The sequence below is a fragment of the Oncorhynchus masou genome, unplaced genomic scaffold (assembly GCF_036934945.1).
Source record: "Oncorhynchus masou masou isolate Uvic2021 unplaced genomic scaffold, UVic_Omas_1.1 unplaced_scaffold_1685, whole genome shotgun sequence".
In the NCBI taxonomy this organism is placed as follows: Eukaryota; Metazoa; Chordata; class Actinopteri; order Salmoniformes; family Salmonidae; genus Oncorhynchus; species Oncorhynchus masou.
Window position 1 is genome coordinate 32,971 of NW_027006994.1, and position 20,609 is coordinate 53,579.

The following is a 20,609-nucleotide window of genomic DNA, read 5'->3' on the forward strand; positions in this document are numbered from 1 at the left end:
CACAATCACCCGACCTCAACTCAATGGAGATGGTTTGGGATGAGTTGGACCTCAGAGTGAAGGATAATGCAGCTAACAAATGCTCAGCATATGTGGCAACTCTTTCAAGAATGTTGGAAAAGCATTCCAGGTGAAGCTAGTTGAGAGAATGCCAAGAGTGTGCAGAGCTGTAATCAAGGAAATGCGTGGCTACTTCAATGAATCTGAAATATAAAATATATTTTGATTTGTTTAACACTTTTTTTGGTTACTTCATGATTCCATATGTGTTATTTCATGGTTTTGATGTCTTCACTGTTATTCTACAATGTAGAAAATAGTCAAAATAATTAAAAAACCCTGGATGAGTAGGTGTCCAAACTTTTGACTGGGACTGTATATATACAGTGCCTTCGGAGAGTATGCAGACCCCTTGACTTGTTTCATCAATTTGTTATGTTACAGCCTTGTTCTAAAATTGATTCAATTGTTTTTTCCCCTCATCAATCGACACACAATACCCCATAATGACAAAGCAAAAACAGGTTTCTAGAAATGTTAGCTAATTAATTAAAATAAAAACTGAAATGTCCCATTTACATAAGTATTCCCGATCCTTCACTCAGTACTTTGTTTAAACACCTTTGGCAGCGATTACAGCATCGAGTCTTCTTCGGTATGATGCTACAAGCTTAACACCTGTATTTGGGGAGTTTCTCCCATTCTTCTCTGCAGATCCTCTCGAGCTTTGTCAGGTTAGATGGGGAGTTTTGGTGCACAGCTATTTTCAGGTCTCTCCAGAGATGTTCGATCGGGTTCGTCCTGTCTCTGGCTGGGCCACTCAAGGACATTCAGAGACTCGTCCCGAAGCCACTCCTGCGTTGTCTTGGCTGTGTGCTTAGTGTTGTTATCCTGTTGGAAGGTGAACCTTCACCCCAGTCTGAGATCCTGAGCGCTCTGTTTTTTTGTCATTATGGGATATTGTGTTTAAATTGCTGAGGGAAAACAAATATTTAATCCATTTGAGAATAAGGCACGTAACAAAATGTGGAAGAAGTCAAGGAGTCTGAATACTTTCCAAATGCACTGTAGGTATATATATATATATATATATATATATCCCATTTAGCAGACGCTTTTGTCCAAAGCGACTTACAAGTCGGCTGGGGCCACTACTTTTACATATGGGTGGTCCCAGCGGGAATCGAACCCACGACGCTTGGCGTTGCAAGCGCCATGCTCTACCGACTGAGCCACACAGGACCCCAGGTAGGAGGAAAGTGACAGGGCAACAGGATAGATAATAAACAGTAGCAGCAGCGTATGTGATGAGTCAAAAATAGTTATTTTAGCTATTTTTGTTAACTTTTTAAGCAGTCTCATGACTTTTTTGAGTAGAAGCTGTTTCAGCGTCCTGAGGGGGAAGAGGCGTTGTCGTGCCCTCGTCACGACTGTGTTGGTGTGTTTGGACCATGGTTGGTCCTTAGCAATGTGGACAGAGGAACTTGAAGCTCCACTAGAGTCGATGTGAATGAGGGCGTGTTCTTTGGAGACCGCCATCAGCTCCTTTGCCTGGCTGACATTAAGGGAGTGGTTGTCCTGGCAACACACTGCTGCAGAGATGGTTGGAAGAATCTCTCATATCCGTAGAGGACCTCTGGGGCTCCTTCAGAGTGACCTTCGGGTTATTGGTCACTTCCCTGACCATGGCCCTTCTCCCATGATTTTCTGGCACCACACTGCCAGGTCTCTTACCTCCTCCATATAGACTGTCTCATCGTCGGTGGTGACGAGGTCACCACCATCGTGTCATCGGCAAACTTGATGATGGTGTTGGAGTCGTGCGCGGCTACGCAGTCGTGGGTGAACAGGAAGTACAGGAGGGGACTGAGCATGCACCCCTGAGGGACCCCTGTGTTGAGAGTCAGCATAGCGTATGTGTTGTTGCCTACCCTCACCACCTGGTGGCGGCCCGTCAGGAAGTCCAGGATCCAGTTGAAGAGGGAGGTGTTTCATTCCCATGATCCTCAACTTAGTGATGAGCTTGGAGGGCACTATATTGTGTTAACCAGTTGCAACAAGTATCCGGGAGCGTAATCAAATGCATTAGCATAACGCAACAGACATAAATACCCCTAGAAACTTTCCTATTCATGAAAATCGCAAATTAAATGAAATAAATATATTTAAACACAATCTTAGCCTTTTGTTAACAACACTGTCGTCTTAGATTTTCAAAATATGCTTTACAGCCAACGCTAGACAAGCATTTGTGTAAGTTTATCATGGCATAATGCTATGCTAGGCTCTGCTGGCAGCAGGCAACATTTTCACGAAAATAAGAAAAGTAATCAAATTAAATCATTTACCTTTGAAGAACTTCGGATGCTTTCACTCAGGAGACTCCCAGTTAGATAGCAAATGTTCCTTTTTTCAAAAAATATTATTTTTGTAGGCGAAAAAGCTCCCGTTTCTTCACCATGCTTGGCTGAGAAATCGGCCGAAAAATGCTACAACTATAACGGCAGACTTTTTAGCTACATAATATTGACAGAAACACGGCAAACGTTGTTTAGGATCCATCCTCAAGGTGTTTTTAACATATATATTCGATAATATATCCGGCGAGGCAGTTGGTTTCTCATAAGAAGCGATTGGAAAAATGGCTACCTCAGTATTTTACGCAAGGTTTTCTGCGGGAGGACACCATGTGACCACATGCCATATATGGTCCCTTACAGCCATTCTTCAAGGGAAATGCCTAAAAAGACGACACAATGCTGTAGACACCTTGGGGAAAACGTGGAAAACGTAAGCTCATTCGTAGCTCATTCACAGCCATATAAGGAATGCGGCACTTCCTGGTTGGATTTTTATCTGGGTTTCGCCTGTAACATCAGTTCTGGGGCACTCACAGACAATATCTTTGCAGTTTTGGAAACGTCAGAATGTCTTCTTTCCAAAGCTGTCAATTATATGCATAGTCGAGCATCTTTTCGTACAAAATATATTGTTTAAAACGGGAACGTTTTCCATCCAAAAATTAAAATAGCGCCCCCTAAATCCAACTGGTTAAACGCTGAGATGTAGTGTATGGACGCTGAGCTGTAGTGTGGAGAGCAATAGAGATTGCGTCATCTGTGGATCTGTTTTGGCAGTATGTGAATTGGAATTGGATCCAGGATGTCTGGGATGATGGTGTTGATGTGAGCCACGACCAGCCTTTCAAAATATTCCATTGCTGCAGATGTGAGTGCAATAGTCATTTAGACAGGTTACCTTGGCATTCTGCCTGAAACATGTAGGTATTACAGACTGGGTCAGGGGGAGGTTGAACATGTCAGTGAAGACACGTGTCAGCTGGTCAGTACAAAGTCCTTAAAGGTCTCACTCAAATCGGCTACGGAGAGTGTGATCACGCAGTCGTCCAGAACAGCTGGTGCTCTCACGCATGTTTCAGTATTGCTTGCCTCGAAGCGAGCATAGAAGGCATTTAGCTCGTCTGGTGGACTCGTCTCACTGGGCAACTCTCGGCTGTGTTTCCCTTTGTAATTCATGATAGTTTGCAAGCCCTGACCAGTGTCAGAGCCGGCGTAGTATGATTAGATCTTAGTCCTGTATAGTAACAGTATTGTACGTGTAAACTAGTTCCTGAATGTGTCTCTTGTCCCTCTGTCTCTGTCCTGTAGACGGCCCAGGGAGGGGGCCACCGCACCTTACTGTACGGACACGCTGTTCTGCTACGACACTCCTACAGCGGCATGGTGAGTCCCTCTGCAGTCTGTCCAGAGACCCAGATACAGGAAATAACATGTACTTGAATCAGTGTCACAATCTTCCTTTCCAGGTCTGTGCTCTGTGATGTCAGTCAGTTGTGGTTGTCATCATCTTTGTTGTGGTTGTCATCATCTTTGGTGTGGTTGTCATCATCTTTGTTGTGGTTGTCATCATCTTTGTTGTGGTTGTCATCATCTGTGTTGTGCTTGTCATCATCTGTGTTGTATTCTTGTCTGTATTTTCTAGTGATACACGAGTTGCTGAGCCAGTCAGACAAGGCAATACGAGACTGGTTTCTACCATGTTGTGTCTGGTTGTGTTGAGGAATAAATGGCTTCTTTTGTTTCTCTGTCTAGTACCTCTGTTGCCTAGGTACCTCCCGATCCTCAACCGACAAACTGGCATTTGATGTTGGACTGCAGGAAGACACAACAGGTAGGTCTCTTTCTCTTCTTCTTTCCCAACAGCCATAGTATAGCTGGTACAGTCAGATGAGACAACATTACCAAGCCATGTTGTAGTGTTATGTTGCCATGCAAGCTTCAGAGAGAAAGATGTTTCTGTTGCTGGGTTTTATGAGTTCTCACAGTAAGACTGTTGTGATGCTGTGTGGGTGTGGACGTTTACTATGTTCTGTGTCAGTGTGTGTGCCATGCTGACTGTGGTTCCTAGACCCCAGACCCTGCTGGAGGTTACTAGACCCCAGACCCTGCTGGAGGTTCCTAGACTCCAGACCCTGCTGGAGGTTACTAGACCCCAGACCCTGCTGGAGGTTACTAGACCCCAGACCCTGCTGGAGGTTACTAGACCCCAGATCCTGCTGGAGGTTACTAGACCCCAGACCCTGCTGGAGGTTACTAGACCCCAGGCCCTGCTGGAGGTTACTAGACCCCAGGCCCTCAGTGTTGCTGCTGGAGGTTACTGGACTCCAGACCCTCAGTGGTGCTGCTGGAGGTTACTCAACTCCAGACCCCCAGTGGAGCTGCTGGAAATTACTAGACTCCAGACCCTGCTGGAGGTTACTAGACTCCAGACCCTGCTGGAGGTTACTGTACTCCAGGCCCTCAGTGGTGCTGTTGGAGGTTACTAGACTCCAGACCCTACTGGAGGTTACTAGACTCCAGACCCTGCTGGAGGTTACTAGACTCCAGACCCTACTGGAGGTTACTAGACTCCAGACCCTGCTCGAGGCTACAAGACTCCAGACCCTGCTCGAGGCTACAAGACTCCAGACCCTCAGTGGGGCTGCTGGAGGTTACTAGACTCCAGACCCTGCTGGAGGTTACTGTACTCCAGGCCCTCAGTGGTGCTGCTGGAGGTTACTAGACTCCAGACCATACTGGAGGTTACTAGACTCCAGACCCTACTGGCGGTTACTAGACTCCAGACCCTGCTCGAGGCTACTAGACTCCAGACCCACAGTGGGGCTGCTGGAGGTTGTAGACCCCAGACCCTGCTGGAGGTTAGTAGACCCCAGGCACCCAGTGGTGCTGCTGGAGATTACTAGACCCCAGACCTTGCTGGAGGTTACTGGACCCCAGACCCTGCTGGAGATTACTAGACTCCAGACCCTCAGTGGTGCTGCTGGATGTTACTAGACTCCAGTCCCTCCGTGGTGCTGCTGGAGGTTAACAGACTCCAGGCCCTCAGTGGTGCTGCTGGAGGTTACTAGACTCCAGACCCTCAGTGGTGCTGCTGGAGGTTACCAGACTCCATACCCTGCTGGAGGTTACTAGACTCCAGACCCTGCTGGAGGTTCCTAGACTCCAGACCCTACTGGCGGTTACCAGACTCCAGACCCAACTGGAGGTTACTAGACTCCAGACCCTACTGGAGGTTACTAGACTCCAGACCCTACTGGCGGTTACTAGACTCCAGATCCTGCTCGAGGCTACTAGACTCCAGGCCCTCAGTGGTACTGCTGGATGTTACTTGACTCCAGACCCTGCTGGAGGTTACTAGACCCCAGGCACCCAGTGGTGCTGCTGGAGGTTACTAGACTCCAGACCCTCAGTGGAGCTGCTGGAGATTACTAGACCCCAGACCTTGCTGGAGGTTACTGGACCCCAGACCCTGCTGGAGATTACTGGACTCCATACCCTCAGTGGTGCTGCTGGAGGTTACTAGACTCCAGACCCTCCGTGGTGCTGCTGGAGGTTAACAGACTCCAGACCCTCAGTGGTGCTGCTGGAGGTTACTAGACTCCAGACCCTCAGTGGTGCTGCTGGAGGTTACCAGACCCTTAGTGGTGCTGCTGGAGGTTACTAGACTCCAGACCCTCAGTGGTGCTGCTGGAGGTTACCCGACTCCAGACCCAGCTTTAGGTTACTAGACTCCGGACCCTGCTGGAGGTTCCTAGACTCCAGATCCTGCTGGAGGTTACCAGACTCTAGATCCTCAGTATTGCTGCTGGAGGTTACTAGACTCCAGACCCTGCTGGAGGTTACTAGACTCCAGACTCTCAGTGGTGCTGCTGGAGGTTACTAGACTCCAGACCCTACTGGAGGTTACTAGACCCCAGACCCTACTGGAGGTTACTAGACTCCAGACCCTACTGGAGGTTACTAAACTCATGACCCTCAGTGGGGCTGCTGGAGGTTACTAGACCCCAGACCCTGCTGGAGATTACTAGACCCCAGACCCTGCTGGAGGTTACTAGACCCCAGACCCTGCTGGAGGTTACTAGACCCCAGGCCATGCTGGAGGTTACTAGACCCCAGACCCTGCTGTAGGTTACTGTACTCCAGGCCCTCAGTGGTGCTGCTGGATGTTACTAGACTCCAGACCCTACTGGAGGTTACTAGACTCCAGACCATACTGGAGGTTACTAGACTCCAGACCCTACTGGCGGTTACTAGACTCCAGACCCTGCTCGAGGCTACTAGACTCCAGACCCACAGTGTGGCTGCTGGAGGTTGTAGACCCCAGACCCTGCTGGAGGTTAGTAGACCCCAGGCACCCAGTGGTGCTGCTGGAGATTACTAGACCCCAGACCTTGCTGGAGGTTACTGGACCCCAGACCCTGCTGGAGATTACTAGACTCCAGACCCTCAGTGGTGCTGCTGGATGTTACTAGACTCCAGTCCCTCCGTGGTGCTGCTGGAGGTTAACAGACTCCAGGCCCTCAGTGGTGCTGCTGGAGGTTACTAGACTCCAGACCCTCAGTGGTGCTGCTGGAGGTTACCAGACTCCATACCCTGCTGGAGGTTACTAGACTCCAGACCCTGCTGGAGGTTCCTAGACTCCAGACCCTACTGGCGGTTACCAGACTCCAGACCCAACTGGAGGTTACTAGACTCCAGACCCTACTGGAGGTTACTAGACTCAGACCCTACTGGCGGTTACTAGACTCCAGATCCTGCTCGAGGCTACTAGACTCCAGGCCCTCAGTGGTGCTGCTGGATGTTACTTGACTCCAGACCCTGCTGGAGGTTACTAGACCCCAGGCACCCAGTGGTGCTGCTGGAGGTTACTAGACTCCAGACCCTCAGTGGAGCTGCTGGAGATTACTAGACCCCAGACCTTGCTGGAGGTTACTGGACCCCAGACCCTGCTGGAGATTACTGGACTCCATACCCTCAGTGGTGCTGCTGGAGGTTACTGGACTCCAGACCCTCCGTGGTGCTGCTGGAGGTTAACAGACTCCAGACCCTCAGTGGTGCTGCTGGAGGTTACTAGACTCCAGACCCTCAGTGGTGCTGCTGGAGGTTACCAGACCCTTAGTGGTGCTGCTGGAGGTTACTAGACTCCAGACCCTCAGTGGTGCTGCTGGAGGTTACCCGACTCCAGACCCTGCTTTAGGTTAATAGACTCCGGACCCTCAGTGGTGCTGCTGAAGGTTACCAGACTACAGACCCTCATAGGTGCTGCTGGAGGTAACTAGACTCCAGACCCTCAGTGGTGCTGCTGGAGGTTACCCGACTCCAGACCCAGCTTTAGGTTACTAGACTCCGGACCCTGCTGGAGGTTCCTAGACTCCAGATCCTGCTGGAGGTTACCAGACTCTAGATCCTCAGTATTGCTGCTGGAGGTTACTAGACTCCAGACCCTGCTGGAGGTTACTAGACTCTAGACTCTCAGTGGTGCTGCTGGAGGTTACTAGACTCCAGACCCTACTGGAGGTTACTAGACCCCAGACCCTGCTGGAGGTTACTAGACCCCAGACCCTGCTGGAGGTTACTAGACCCCAGGCCATGCTGGAGGTTACTAGACCCCAGACCCTGCTGGAGGTTACTGTACTCCAGGCCCTCAGTGGTGCTGCTGGATGTTACTAGACTCCAGACCCTACTGGAGGTTACTAGACTCCAGACCATACTGGAGGTTACTAGACTCCAGACCCTACTGGCGGTTACTAGACTCCAGACCCTGCTCGAGGCTACTAGACTCCAGACCCACAGTGGGGCTGCTGGAGGTTGTAGACCCCAGACCCTGCTGGAGGTTAGTAGACCCCAGGCACCCAGTGGTGCTGCTGGAGATTACTAGACCCCAGACCTTGCTGGAGGTTACTGGACCCCAGACCCTGCTGGAGATTACTAGACTCCAGACCCTCAGTGGTGCTGCTGGATGTTACTAGACTCCAGTCCCTCCGTGGTGCTGCTGGAGGTTAACAGACTCCAGGCCCTCAGTGGTGCTGCTGGAGGTTACTAGACTCCAGACCCTCAGTGGTGCTGCTGGAGGTTACCAGACTCCATACCCTGCTGGAGGTTACTAGACTCCAGACCCTGCTGGAGGTTCCTAGACTCCAGACCCTGCTGGAGGCTACTAGACTCCAGACCCTGCGGGAGGCTACAAGACTCCAGACCCTGCTGGAGGTAACTAGACTCCAGACCCTCAGTGGTGCTGCTGGAGGTTACCAGACTCCAGACCCTTAGTGGTGCTGCTGGAGTTTACCCGACTCCAGACCCTGCTGGAGGTTACTTGACTCCAGACCCTACTGGAGGTTACTAGACTCCAGACCCTACTGGAGGTTACTAGACTCCAGACCCTACTGGAGGTTACTAGACTCCAGACTCTACTGGCGGTTACTAGACTCCAGACCCTGCTCGAGGCTACTAGACTCCAGACCCACAGTGGGGCTGCTGGAGGTTATAGACCCCAGACCCTGCTGGAGGTTACTAGACCCCAGGCACCCAGTGGTGCTGCTGGAGATTTCTAGACCCCAGACCTTGCTGGAGGTTACTGAACCCCAGACCCTGCTGGAGATTACTAGACTCCAGACCCTCAGTGGTGCTGCTGGATGTTACTAGACTCCAGTCCCTCCGTGGTGCTGCTGGAGGTTAACAGACTCCAGGCCCTCAGTGGTGCTGCTGGAGGTTACTAGACTCCAGACCCTCAGTGGTGCTGCTGGAGGTTACCAGACTCCATACCCTGCTGGAAGTTACTAGACTCCAGACCCTGCTGGAGGTTCCTAGACTCCAGACCCTGCTGGAGGCTACAAGACTCAGACCCTGCTGGAGGTTACTAGACTCCAGACCCTGCTGGAGGTTCCTAGACTCCAGATCCTGCTGGAGGCTACAAGACTCCAGACCCTGCTGGAGGTAACTAGACTCCAGACCCTCAGTGGTGCTGCTGGAGGTTACCAGACTCCAGACCCTTAGTGGTGCTGCTGGAGTTTACCCGACTCCAGACCCTGTGCAGGGTAACTAGACTCCAGACCCTGCTGGAGGTAACTAGACTCCAGACCCTCAGTGGTGCTGCTGGAGGTAACTAGACTCCAGACCCTCAGTGGTGCTGCTGGAGGTTACTAGACTCCAGACCCTCAGTGGTGCTGCTGGAGGTTACCCGACTCCCGACCCTGCTTTAGGTTACCAGACTCCGGACCCTCAGTGGTGCTGCTGGAGGTTACCAGACTCCAGACCCTCAGTGGTGCTGCTGGAGGTTACCCGACTCCAGACCCTGCTTTACGTTTCTAGACTCCAGATCCTGCTGGAGGTTATCAGACTCCAGACCCTCAGTGTTGCTGCTGGAGGTTACTAGACTCCAGACCCTGCTGGATGTTACTAGACTCCAGACCCTACTGGAGGTTCCTAGTCTCCAGATCCTGCTGGAGGTTACCAGACTCTAGACCCTCAGTGTTGCTACTGGAGGTTACTAGACTCCAGACCCTGCTGGAGGTTACTAGACTCCAGACCCTGCTGGAGGTTACTAGACTCCAGACCCTCAGTGTTGCTGCTGGAGGTTACTAGACTCCAGACCCTGCTTTAGGTTACCAGACTCCGGACCCTCAGTGGTGCTGCTGGAGGTTACCAGACTCCAGACCCTCAGTGTTGCTGCTGGAGGTTACTAGACTCCAGACCCTCCTGGAGGTTACTTGTCTCCAGACCCTCCTGGAGGTTACTAGACTCCAGACCCTGCTGGAGGTTACTAGACTCCAGACCCTGCTGGAGGTTACTAGACTCCAGACCCTGCTGGAGGTTACTAGACTCCAGACCCTGCTGGAGGTTACTAGACTCCAGACCCTGCTGGAGGTTAACAGACTCCAGCCCCTCAGTGGTGCTGCTGGAGGTTACTAGACTCCAGACCATCAGTGTTGCTGCTGGAGGTTGATAGACTCCAGACCCTGCTGGAGGTTACTAGACTCCAGACCCTGCTGGAGGTTACTAGACTCCAGACCCTGCTGGAGGTTACTAGACTCCAGACCCTGCTGGAGGTTACTAGACTCCAGACCCTGCTGGAGGTTACTAGACTCCAGACCCTGCTGGAGGTTACTAGACTCCAGACCCTGCTGGAGGTTACTAGACTCCAGACCCTGCTGGAGGTTACTAGACTCCAGACCCTGCTGGAGGTTACTAGACTCCAGACCCTGCTGGAGGTTACTAGACTCCAGACCCTGCTGGAGGTTACTAGACTCCAGACCCTCAGTGGTGCTGCCTGTGGTTACTAGGTTCCTGTCTGTCCTGCAACAACCTGGCTGCTACATGAAAGATCTCATAAGCTCAATCTACACACAATACACCATAATGAGGGAGCCAAACCAGGTTTTAAAAATGTGTGTAAGTTTATAATAAAACCCCCTGAAATATCACATTTAAATTAGTATTCAGACCCTTTACTCAGTACTTTGTTGAAGCACCTTTGGCAGCGATTACAGCCTTGAGTCTTCTTGACGCAACAAGCTTGGCACACCTGTATTTGGGGAGTTTCTCCCATGTTTCTCTGCAGAACCTCTCAAGCTCTGTCAGGTTGGATGGGGAGCGTCACTGCACAGCTATTTCCAGGTCTATCAAGAGGTGTTTGATCAGGTTCAAGTCCGGGCTCTTGGCCGGGCCGCTCAAGGACATTCAGAGACTTGTCCCAAACCACTCCTGTGTTGTCCTGTTGGAAGGTGAACCTACCCCCCAGTCTGAGGTCCTGAGCACTCTGGAGCAGGTTTTCATCAAGGATCTCTCTGTACTTTGCTCCGTTCATCTTTCCCTCGATCCTGACTATTCTTTCTGCCACTGAAAAACACCCCCACAGCATGATGCTGATTCCACCGTGCCAGGTTTCCTCCAGACGTGACGCTTGGCATTCAGTCCAAAGAGTTCAATCTTGGTTTCATCAGACCAGAGAATCTTGTTGCTCATGGTCTGAGAGTCTTTTAGATGCCTTTTGGCAAACTCCAAGCGGGCTGTCATGTTCCTTTTACTGAGGAGTGGCTTCTGTCTGGCCACTCAACCATAAACGTCTGATTGGTGGAGTGCTACAGAGATGGTTGTCCTTCTGGAAGTTTCTCCCATCTCCACAGAGGAACTCTGGAGCTCTGTCAGAGTGACCATTGGGTTCTTGGTCACCTCTCTGGTCAAGGCCCTTCTCCCCCGATTGCTCAGTTTAGCCGTGCGGCCAGCTCCAGGAAGAGTCTTGGCGGTTCCAAACTTCCTCCATTTAAGAATGTGTTTTTGGGGACCTTCAAATGCTGCAGACATTTTTTTGGTACCCTTCCCCAGATCTGTGCCTCGACACAATCATATCTCGGAGCTCTACGGACAATTCCTTCGACCTTGTGGCTTGGTTTTTGCTCTGACATGCACTGTCAACTGTTGGACCTTTATATAGACAGGTGTGTGCCTTTCCAAATCATATCCAATCAATTGGATTTATCACAGCTGGACTCCAATCAAGTTGTAGACACAGGATGCATTTGAGCTCAATTTCAAGTCTCATAGCAAAGGGTCTGAATGCTTATGTAAATAAGGTATTTTTTTGTTTTATACATACCATTTCTAAAAACCTGTTTTTGCTTTGTAATTATGATGTGTTGTGTGTAAATTGATGATTTAAAAAAAAATCATTTTAGAATAAGGCTGTAACGTAACAAAATGTGGAGAAAGTCAAGGGGTCTGAATACTTTCCGAATGTACTGCATATAGATAGGGAGGGAGAGAGAGAGAGAGCAAGATAGAGAGGGGGACAGAGAGAGAGGCTCAGAGAGAGAGGCTCAGAGAGAGAGGCTCACAGACTCAGAGACAGAGGCTCAGAGACATAGGGACAGATACATATGGACAGAGACAGACAGAGAGGCTCAGAGACAGACAGAGAGGCTCAGAGACAGAGGCTCAGAGATAGAGACAGAGGCTCAGAGACAGAGAGACAGAGGATCATAGACGGAGGCTCAGAGACAGAGGCTCAGAGACAGAGAGACAGAGGATCATAGACGGAGGCTCAGAGACAGACAGAGAGCCTCAGAGACAGAGAGACAGAGGCTCAGAGACAGAGAGAGACTCAGAGACAGAGAGAGAGAAGCTCAGAGACAGAGAGAGAGGCTCAGAGACAGAGAGATAGACTCAGAGACAGAGAGAGGCTCAGAGACAGAGAGAGAGACTCGGAGACAGAGAAAGAGGCTCAGAGACAGAGAGAGAGCCTCAGAGACAGAGCCTCATAGACAGAGAGACAGAGGCTCATAGACAGAGAGAGACTCAGAGACAGAGGCTCAGAGACAGAGAGACAGAGACTCAGAGACAGAGAGACAGAGGCTCAGAGACAGAGAGACGGAGGCTCAGAGACAGAGATACAGACAGGGAGACAGAGGCTCAGAGACAGAGAGACAGAGGCTCAGAGACAGAGAGACAGAGGCTCAGAGACAGAGAGACAGAGGCTCAGAGACAGAGAGACAGACAGAGAGACAGACAGAGAGACAGGGGCTCAGAGACAGAGAGACAGACAGAGAGACAGGGGCTCAGAGACAGAGAGACAGACAGAGAGACAGGGGCTCAGAGACAGAGACAGAGCGATAGACTCAGAGACAGAGAGACAGAGGCTCAGAGACAGAGAGACAGAGGCTCAGAAACAGAGAGACAGAGGCTCAGAAACAGAGAGACAGAGGCTCAGAAACAGAGAGACAGAGGCTCAGAAACAGAGAGACAGAGGCTCAGAGACAGAGAGACAGAGGCTCAGAGACAGAGGCTCAGAGACAGAGAGATAGCCTCAGCCATGTCCTCCTGTCTCCTCTCTGACAGGAGAAGCATGTCCACCCTGCCTCCAAGAAGAGGTCAGATAAGGTTACTGTGATGTCACCATAGCCTCAGCCATGTCCTCCTGTCTCCTCTCTGTCAGGAGAAGCATGTTGGTGGACCATCCACCCTGCCTCCAAGCAGAGGTCAGAGGGAGAGAAGGTCCGAGTCGGGATGACCTCATCCTGCGTGAGCGTGTCATCAGAACGGTACCTGGTGAGTCTCTGACACCCTTTTCACACTGTCACTCTGACAACAACCAAACCGTGTTGCCTTGGCGATTTCATTTCTGCTTAGATCATGCTAGCTCAGTTCGCCTTGGTTTGTCTCAGGTCAATCTGGCGAGTGTGAGAAGGCAACACGGAGCAGGTGTGATCTGCCTATAGAGTGGACCAGTGTATTACATAGTATTTTTATCGTCATCTGGACAGGCTATTAGATTCTACACGGAAATGTTTACCACTCCACCCTAACCCTCCTATCATACCACTCCACCCTAACCCTCCTGTCATACCACTCCACCCTAACCCTCCTATCATACCAATCCACCCTAACCCTCCTATCATACCACTCCACCCTAACCCTCCTATCACACCACTCCACCCTAACCCTCCTATCATACCACTCCACCCTAACCCTCCTATCATACCACTCCACCCTAACCCTCCTGTCATACCACTCCACCCTAACCCTCCTATCATACCACCCCAACCCTCCTATCACCCACTCCAACCCTCCTATCATACCACTCCACCCTAACCCTCCTATCATACCACTCCACCCTAACCCTCCTATCATACCACTCCACCCTAACCCTCCTATCATACCACTCCACCCCCCTAACCCTCCTATCATACCACTCCACCCTAACCCTCCTATCATACCACTCCACCCCAACCCTCCTATCACCACTCCACCCCAACCCTATCATACCCTCCCCCTCCTATCATACCACTCCACCCCTAACCCTCCTATCATACCACTCCACCCTAACCCTCCCTCCCACCCTATCCTATACCACTCCACCCTAACCCTCCTATCATACCACTCCACCCCAACCCTCCTAACCCTCCTATCCCATACCACTCCACCCTAACCCTCCTATCATACCACTCCACCCTAACCCTCCTATCATACCACTCCACCCTAACCCTCCTATCATACCACTCCCCTAACCCTCCTATCATACCACTCCACCCCAACCCTCCTATCATACCACTCCCCTATCCTATCATACCACTCCACCCTAACCCTCCTATCATACCACTCCACCCTAACCCTCCTACCCTCCTACATACCACTCCACCCTAACCCTCCTATCATACCACTCCACCCTAACCCTCCTGTCATACCACTCCACCCTAACCCTCCTATCATACCACTCCACCCTAACCCTCCTATCATACCACTCCACCCTAACCCTCCTGTCAACCACTCCACCCTAACCCTCCTATCATACCACTCCACCCTAACCCTCCTAACCCTCCTAACCCTCATACCACTCCACCTAACCCTCCTATCACACCACTCCACCCTAACCCTCCTATCATACCACTCCACCCTAACCCTCCTATCATACCACTCCACCCTAACCCTCCTATCATACCACTCCACCCCAACCCTCCTATCACACCACTCCACCCTAACCCCAACCCTCCTATCACCCTAACCCTCCCACTCCACTCCACCCCCTAACCCTCCTATCCATACCACTCCACCCTAACCCTCCTGCCACTCCACTCCACCCTAACCCTCCTATCATACCACTCCACCCCTAACCCTCCTATCATACCACTCCACCCCTAACCCTCCTATCATACCACTCCACCCTAACCCTCCTATCATACCACTCCACCCTAACCCTCCTATCACCACTCCACCCTAACCCTCCTATCACACCACTCCACCCTAACCCTCCTATCATACCATTCCACCCTAACCCTCCTATCATACCACTCCACCCTAACCCTCCTATCATACCACTCCACTCCACCCTAACCCTCCTATCATACCACTCCACTCCACCCTAACCCTCCTATCATACCACTCCACCCTAACCCTCCTATCATACCACTCCACCCTAACCCTCCTGTCATACCACTCCACCCTAACCCTCCTGTCATACCACTCCACCCTAACCCTCCTATCACACCACTCCACCCCAACCCTCCTATCATACCACTCCACCCTAACCCTCCTATCATACCACTCCACCCTAACCCTCCTGTCATACCACTCCACCCTAACCCTCCTGTCATACCACTCCACCCTAACCCTCCTATCATACCACTCCACCCAACCTAACCCTCCTATCATACCACTCCAACTCCACCCTAACCCTCCTATCATACCACTCCACCCTAACCCTCCTGCCATACCACTCCACCCTAACCCTCCTATCATACCACTCCACCCTAACCCTCCTATCTACCACTCCACCCTAACCCTCCTATCATACCACTCCACCCTAACCCTCCTATCATACCCTCCACTCCACCCCTAACCCTCCTATCATACCACTCCACCCTAACCCTCCTATCATACCACTCCACCCTAACCCTCCTGTTTACCACTCCACCCTAACCCTCCTATCATACCACTCCACCCTAACCCTCCTATCATACCACTCCACCCTAACCCTCCTATGATACCACTCCACCCTAACCCTCCTACCATACCACTCCACCCTAACCCTCCTATCATACCACTCCACCCCAACCCTCCTATCATACCACTCCACCCCTAACCCTCCTATCATACCACTCCACCCTAACCCTCCTGTCACCCTACCACTCCACCCCCTAACCCTCCTATCATACCACTCCACCCTAACCCTCCTATCATACCACTCCACTCCAACCTAACCCTCCTATCCTCCATACCACTCCCACCACCCTAACCCTCCTATCATACCACTCCACCCTAACCCTCCTATCATACCACTCCACCCTAACCCTCCTGTCATACCACTCCACTCCACCCTAACCCTCCTGTCATACCACTCCACCCTAACCCTCCTGCCATACCACTCCACCCTAACCCTCCTATCATACCACTCCACCCTAACCCTCCTATCATACCACTCCACCCTAACCCTCCTGTCATACCACTCCACCCTAACCCTCCTGCCACTCCACTCCACCCTAACCCTCCATCATACCACTCCACCCCAACCCTCCTATCACACCACTCCACCCCAACCCTCCTATCACACCACTCCACTCCACCCTAACCCTCCTATCATACCACTCCACCCTAACCCCCCTGTCATACCACTCCACCCTAACCCTCCTATCATACCACTCCACCCTAACCCTCCTATCATACCACTCCACCCTAACCCTCCTGCCATACCACTCCACCCTAACCCTCCTGTCATACCACTCCACCCTACCCCTCCTGTTTACCACTCCACCCTAACCCTCCTATCATACCACTCCACCCTAACCCTCCTATCATACCACTCCACTCCACCCTAACCCTCCTGTCACACCACTCCACCCTAACCCTCCTGTCATACCACTCCACCCTAACCCTCCTATCACACCACTCCACCCTAACCCTCCTATCATACCACTCCACCCTAACCCTCCTATCATACCACTCCACTCCACCCTAACCCTCCTATCATACCACTCCACCCCTAACCCTAACCCTCCTATCATACCACTCCACCCTAACCCTCCTATCATACCACTCCACCCCAACCCTCCTATCACACCACTCCACCCCAACCCTCCTATCATACCACTCCACCCACCCTAACCCTCCTATCATACCACTCCACCCTAACCCCCCTATCATACCACTCCACTCCACCCTAACCCTCCTGTCACACCACTCCACCCTAACCCTCCTGTCATACCACTCCACCCTAACCCTCCTATCACACCACTCCACCCTAACCCTCCTATCATACCACTCCACCCTAACCCTCCTATCATACCACTCCACTCCACCCTAACCCTCCTGTCATACCACTCCACCCTAACCCTCCTGTCATACCACTCCACCCTAACCCTCCTATCATACCACTCCACCCCAACCCTCCTATCATACCACTCCACCCCAACCCTCCTATCATACCACTCCACCCCAACCCTCCTATCATACCACTCCACCCTAACCCTCCTATCATACCACTCCACCCTAACCCTCCTATCATACCACTCCACCCTAACCCTCCTATCATACCACTCCACCCTAACCCTAACCCTCCTATCATACCACTCCACCCTAACCCTCCTATCATACCACTCCACCCCAACCCTAACCCTCCTATCATACCACTCCACCCTAACCCTCCTATCATACCACTCCACCCCAACCCTCCTATCATACCACTCCACCCTAACCCTCCTATCATACCACTCCACCCTAACCCTCCTATCATACCACTCCACTCTAACCCTCCTATCATACCACTCCACCCTAACCCTCCTATCATACCACTCCACCCTAACCCTCCTATCATACCACTCCACCCTAACCCTCCTATCATACCACTCCACCCTAACCCTAACCCTCCTATCATACCACTCCACCCTAACCCTCCTATCATACCACTCCACCCCAACCCTCCTATCACACCACTCCACCCCAACCCTCCTATCACACCACTCCACTCCACCCTAACCCTCCTATCATACCACTCCACCCTAACCCCCCTGTCATACCACTCCACTCCACCCTAACCCTCCTGTCACACCACTCCACCCTAACCCTCCTGTCATACCACTCCACCCTAACCCTCCTATCACACCACTCCACCCTAACCCTCCTATCATACCACTCCACCCTAACCCTCCTATCATACCACTCCACTCCACCCTAACCCTCCTGTCATACCACTCCACCCTAACCCTCCTGTCATACCACTCCACCCTAACCCTCCTATCATACCACTCCACCCTAACCCTCCTATCATACCACTCCACCCCAACCCTCCTATCATACCACTCCACCCCAACCCTCCTATCATACCACTCCACCCTAACCCTCCTATCATACCACTCCACCCTAACCCTCCTATCATACCACTCCACCCTAACCCTCCTATCATACCACTCCACCCTAACCCTAACCCTCCTATCATACCACTCCACCCTAACCCTCCTATCATACCACTCCACCCCAACCCTAACCCTCCTATCATACCACTCCACCCTAACCCTCCTATCATACCACTCCACCCCAACCCTCCTATCACCACTCCACCCTAACCCTCCTATCATACCACTCCACCCTAACCCTCCTATCATACCACTCCACCCTAACCCTCCTATCATACCACTCCACCCTAACCCTCCTATCATACCACTCCACCCTAACCCTCCTATCATACCACTCCACCCTAACCCTCCTATCACACCACTCCACCCTAACCCTCCTGTCATACCACTCCACCCTAACCCTCCTGTCATACCACTCCATCCTAACCCTCCTATCATACCACTCCACCCTAACCCTCCTGTCATACCACTCCACCCTAACCCTCCTATCATACCACTCCACCCTAACCCTCCTATCATACCACTCCACCCTAACCCTCCTGTCACACCACTCCACCCTAACCCTCCTATCATACCACTCCACCCTAACCCTCCTATCATACCACTCCACCCTAACCCTCCTATCATACCACTCCACCCCAACCCTCCTATCACACCACTCCACCCCAACCCTCCTATCACACCACTCCACTCCACCCTAACCCTCCTACCATACCACTCCACCCTAACCCTCCTGCCATCCACTCCACCCTAACCCTCCTATCATACCACTCCACCCTAACCCTCCTGCCGTACCACTCCACCCTAACCCTCCTATCATACCACTCCACCCTAACCCTCCTATCATTCCACTCCACCCTAACCCTCCTATCACACCACTCCACCCTAACCCTCCTATCATACCACTCCACCCTAACCCTCCTATCATACCACTCCACCCTAACCCTCCTATCATACCACTCCACCCTAACCCTCCTGTTTACCACTCCACCCTAACCCTCCTATCATACCACTCCACCCTAACCCTCCTATCACACCACTCCACCCTAACCCTCCTATCACACCACTCCACCCTAACCCTCCTATCATACCATTCCACCCTAACCCTCCTATCATACCACTCCACCCTAACCCTCCTATCATACCACTCCACCCTAACCCTCCTATCATACCACTCCACCCTAACCCTCCTGTCATACCACTCCACCCTAACCCTCCTGTCATACCACTCCACCCTAACCCTCCTATCATACCACTCCACTCCAACCTAACCCTCCTATCATACCACTCCACTCCACCCTAACCCTCCTATCATACCACTCCACCCTAACCCTCCTATCATACCACTCCACCCTAACCCTCCTGTCATACCACTCCACCCACCCTAACCCTCCTGTCATACCACTCCACCCTAACCCTCCTGCCATACCACTCCACCCTAACCCTCCTATCATACCACTCCACCCTAACCCTCCTATCATACCACTCCACCCTAACCCTCCTGTCATACCACTCCACCCTAACCCTCCTAAAATACCACTCCACCCTAACCCTCCTGTCATGCCACTCCACCCTAACCCTCCTATCATACCACTCCACCCCAACCCTCCTGTCATACCACTCCACCCTAACCCTCCAGTCATACCACTCCACCCTAACCCTCCTGTCATACCACTCCACCCTAACCCTCCTATCATACCACTCCACCCTAACCCTCCTGTCATACCACTCCACCCTAACCCTCCTGCCATACCACTCCACCCTAACCCTCCTATCATACCACTCCACTCCACCCTAACCCTCCTGTCATACCACTCCACCCTAACCCTCCTCTCATACCACTCCACCCTAACCCTAACCCTCCTATCATACCACTCCACCCTAACCCTCCTATCATACCACTCCACCCTAACCCTCCTGTCACACCACTCCACCCTAACCCTCCTATCATACCACTCCACCCTAACCCTCCTGTCATACCACTCCACCCTAACCCTCCTATCATACCACTCCACCCTAACCCTCCTATCATACCACTCCACCCTAACCCTCCTATCATACCACTCCACCCTAACCCTCCTATCATACCACTCCACCCTAACCCTCCTGTCATACCACTCCACCCTAACCCTCCCCTGCCATACCCTCCACCCCAACCCTCCTATCATACCACTCCACCCTAACCCTCCTGTCATACCACTCCACCCTAACCCTCCTGTTTACCACTCCACCCCTAACCCTCCTATCACACCACTCCACCCCTAACCCTCCTATCATACCACTCCACCCTAACCCTCCTGTCATACCACTCCACCCTAACCCTCCTGTCATACCACTCCACCCTAACCCTCCTGTCATACCACTCCACCCTAACCCTCCTATCATACCACTCCACCCTAACCCTCCTGCCATA

General features: G+C 51.9%; 1 protein-coding gene across 1 annotated transcript in view; it reads left to right on the forward strand.

Annotated features, from left to right (window-relative positions):
* Window positions 1-3,316: 3,316 nt before the first annotated feature.
* Window positions 3,317-20,609, forward strand: part of LOC135531967 (ryanodine receptor 2-like) — an 83,616-nt gene continuing 66,323 nt past the window's right edge. Inside the window, exons 1-4 of the mRNA XM_064959659.1 lie at window positions 3,317-3,334; window positions 3,669-3,743; window positions 4,113-4,191; window positions 13,288-13,400. Coding sequence (XP_064815731.1) covers window positions 3,317-3,334; window positions 3,669-3,743; window positions 4,113-4,191; window positions 13,288-13,400 — 285 coding nt within the window. The remainder of the gene's footprint in view (window positions 3,335-3,668; window positions 3,744-4,112; window positions 4,192-13,287; window positions 13,401-20,609) is intronic.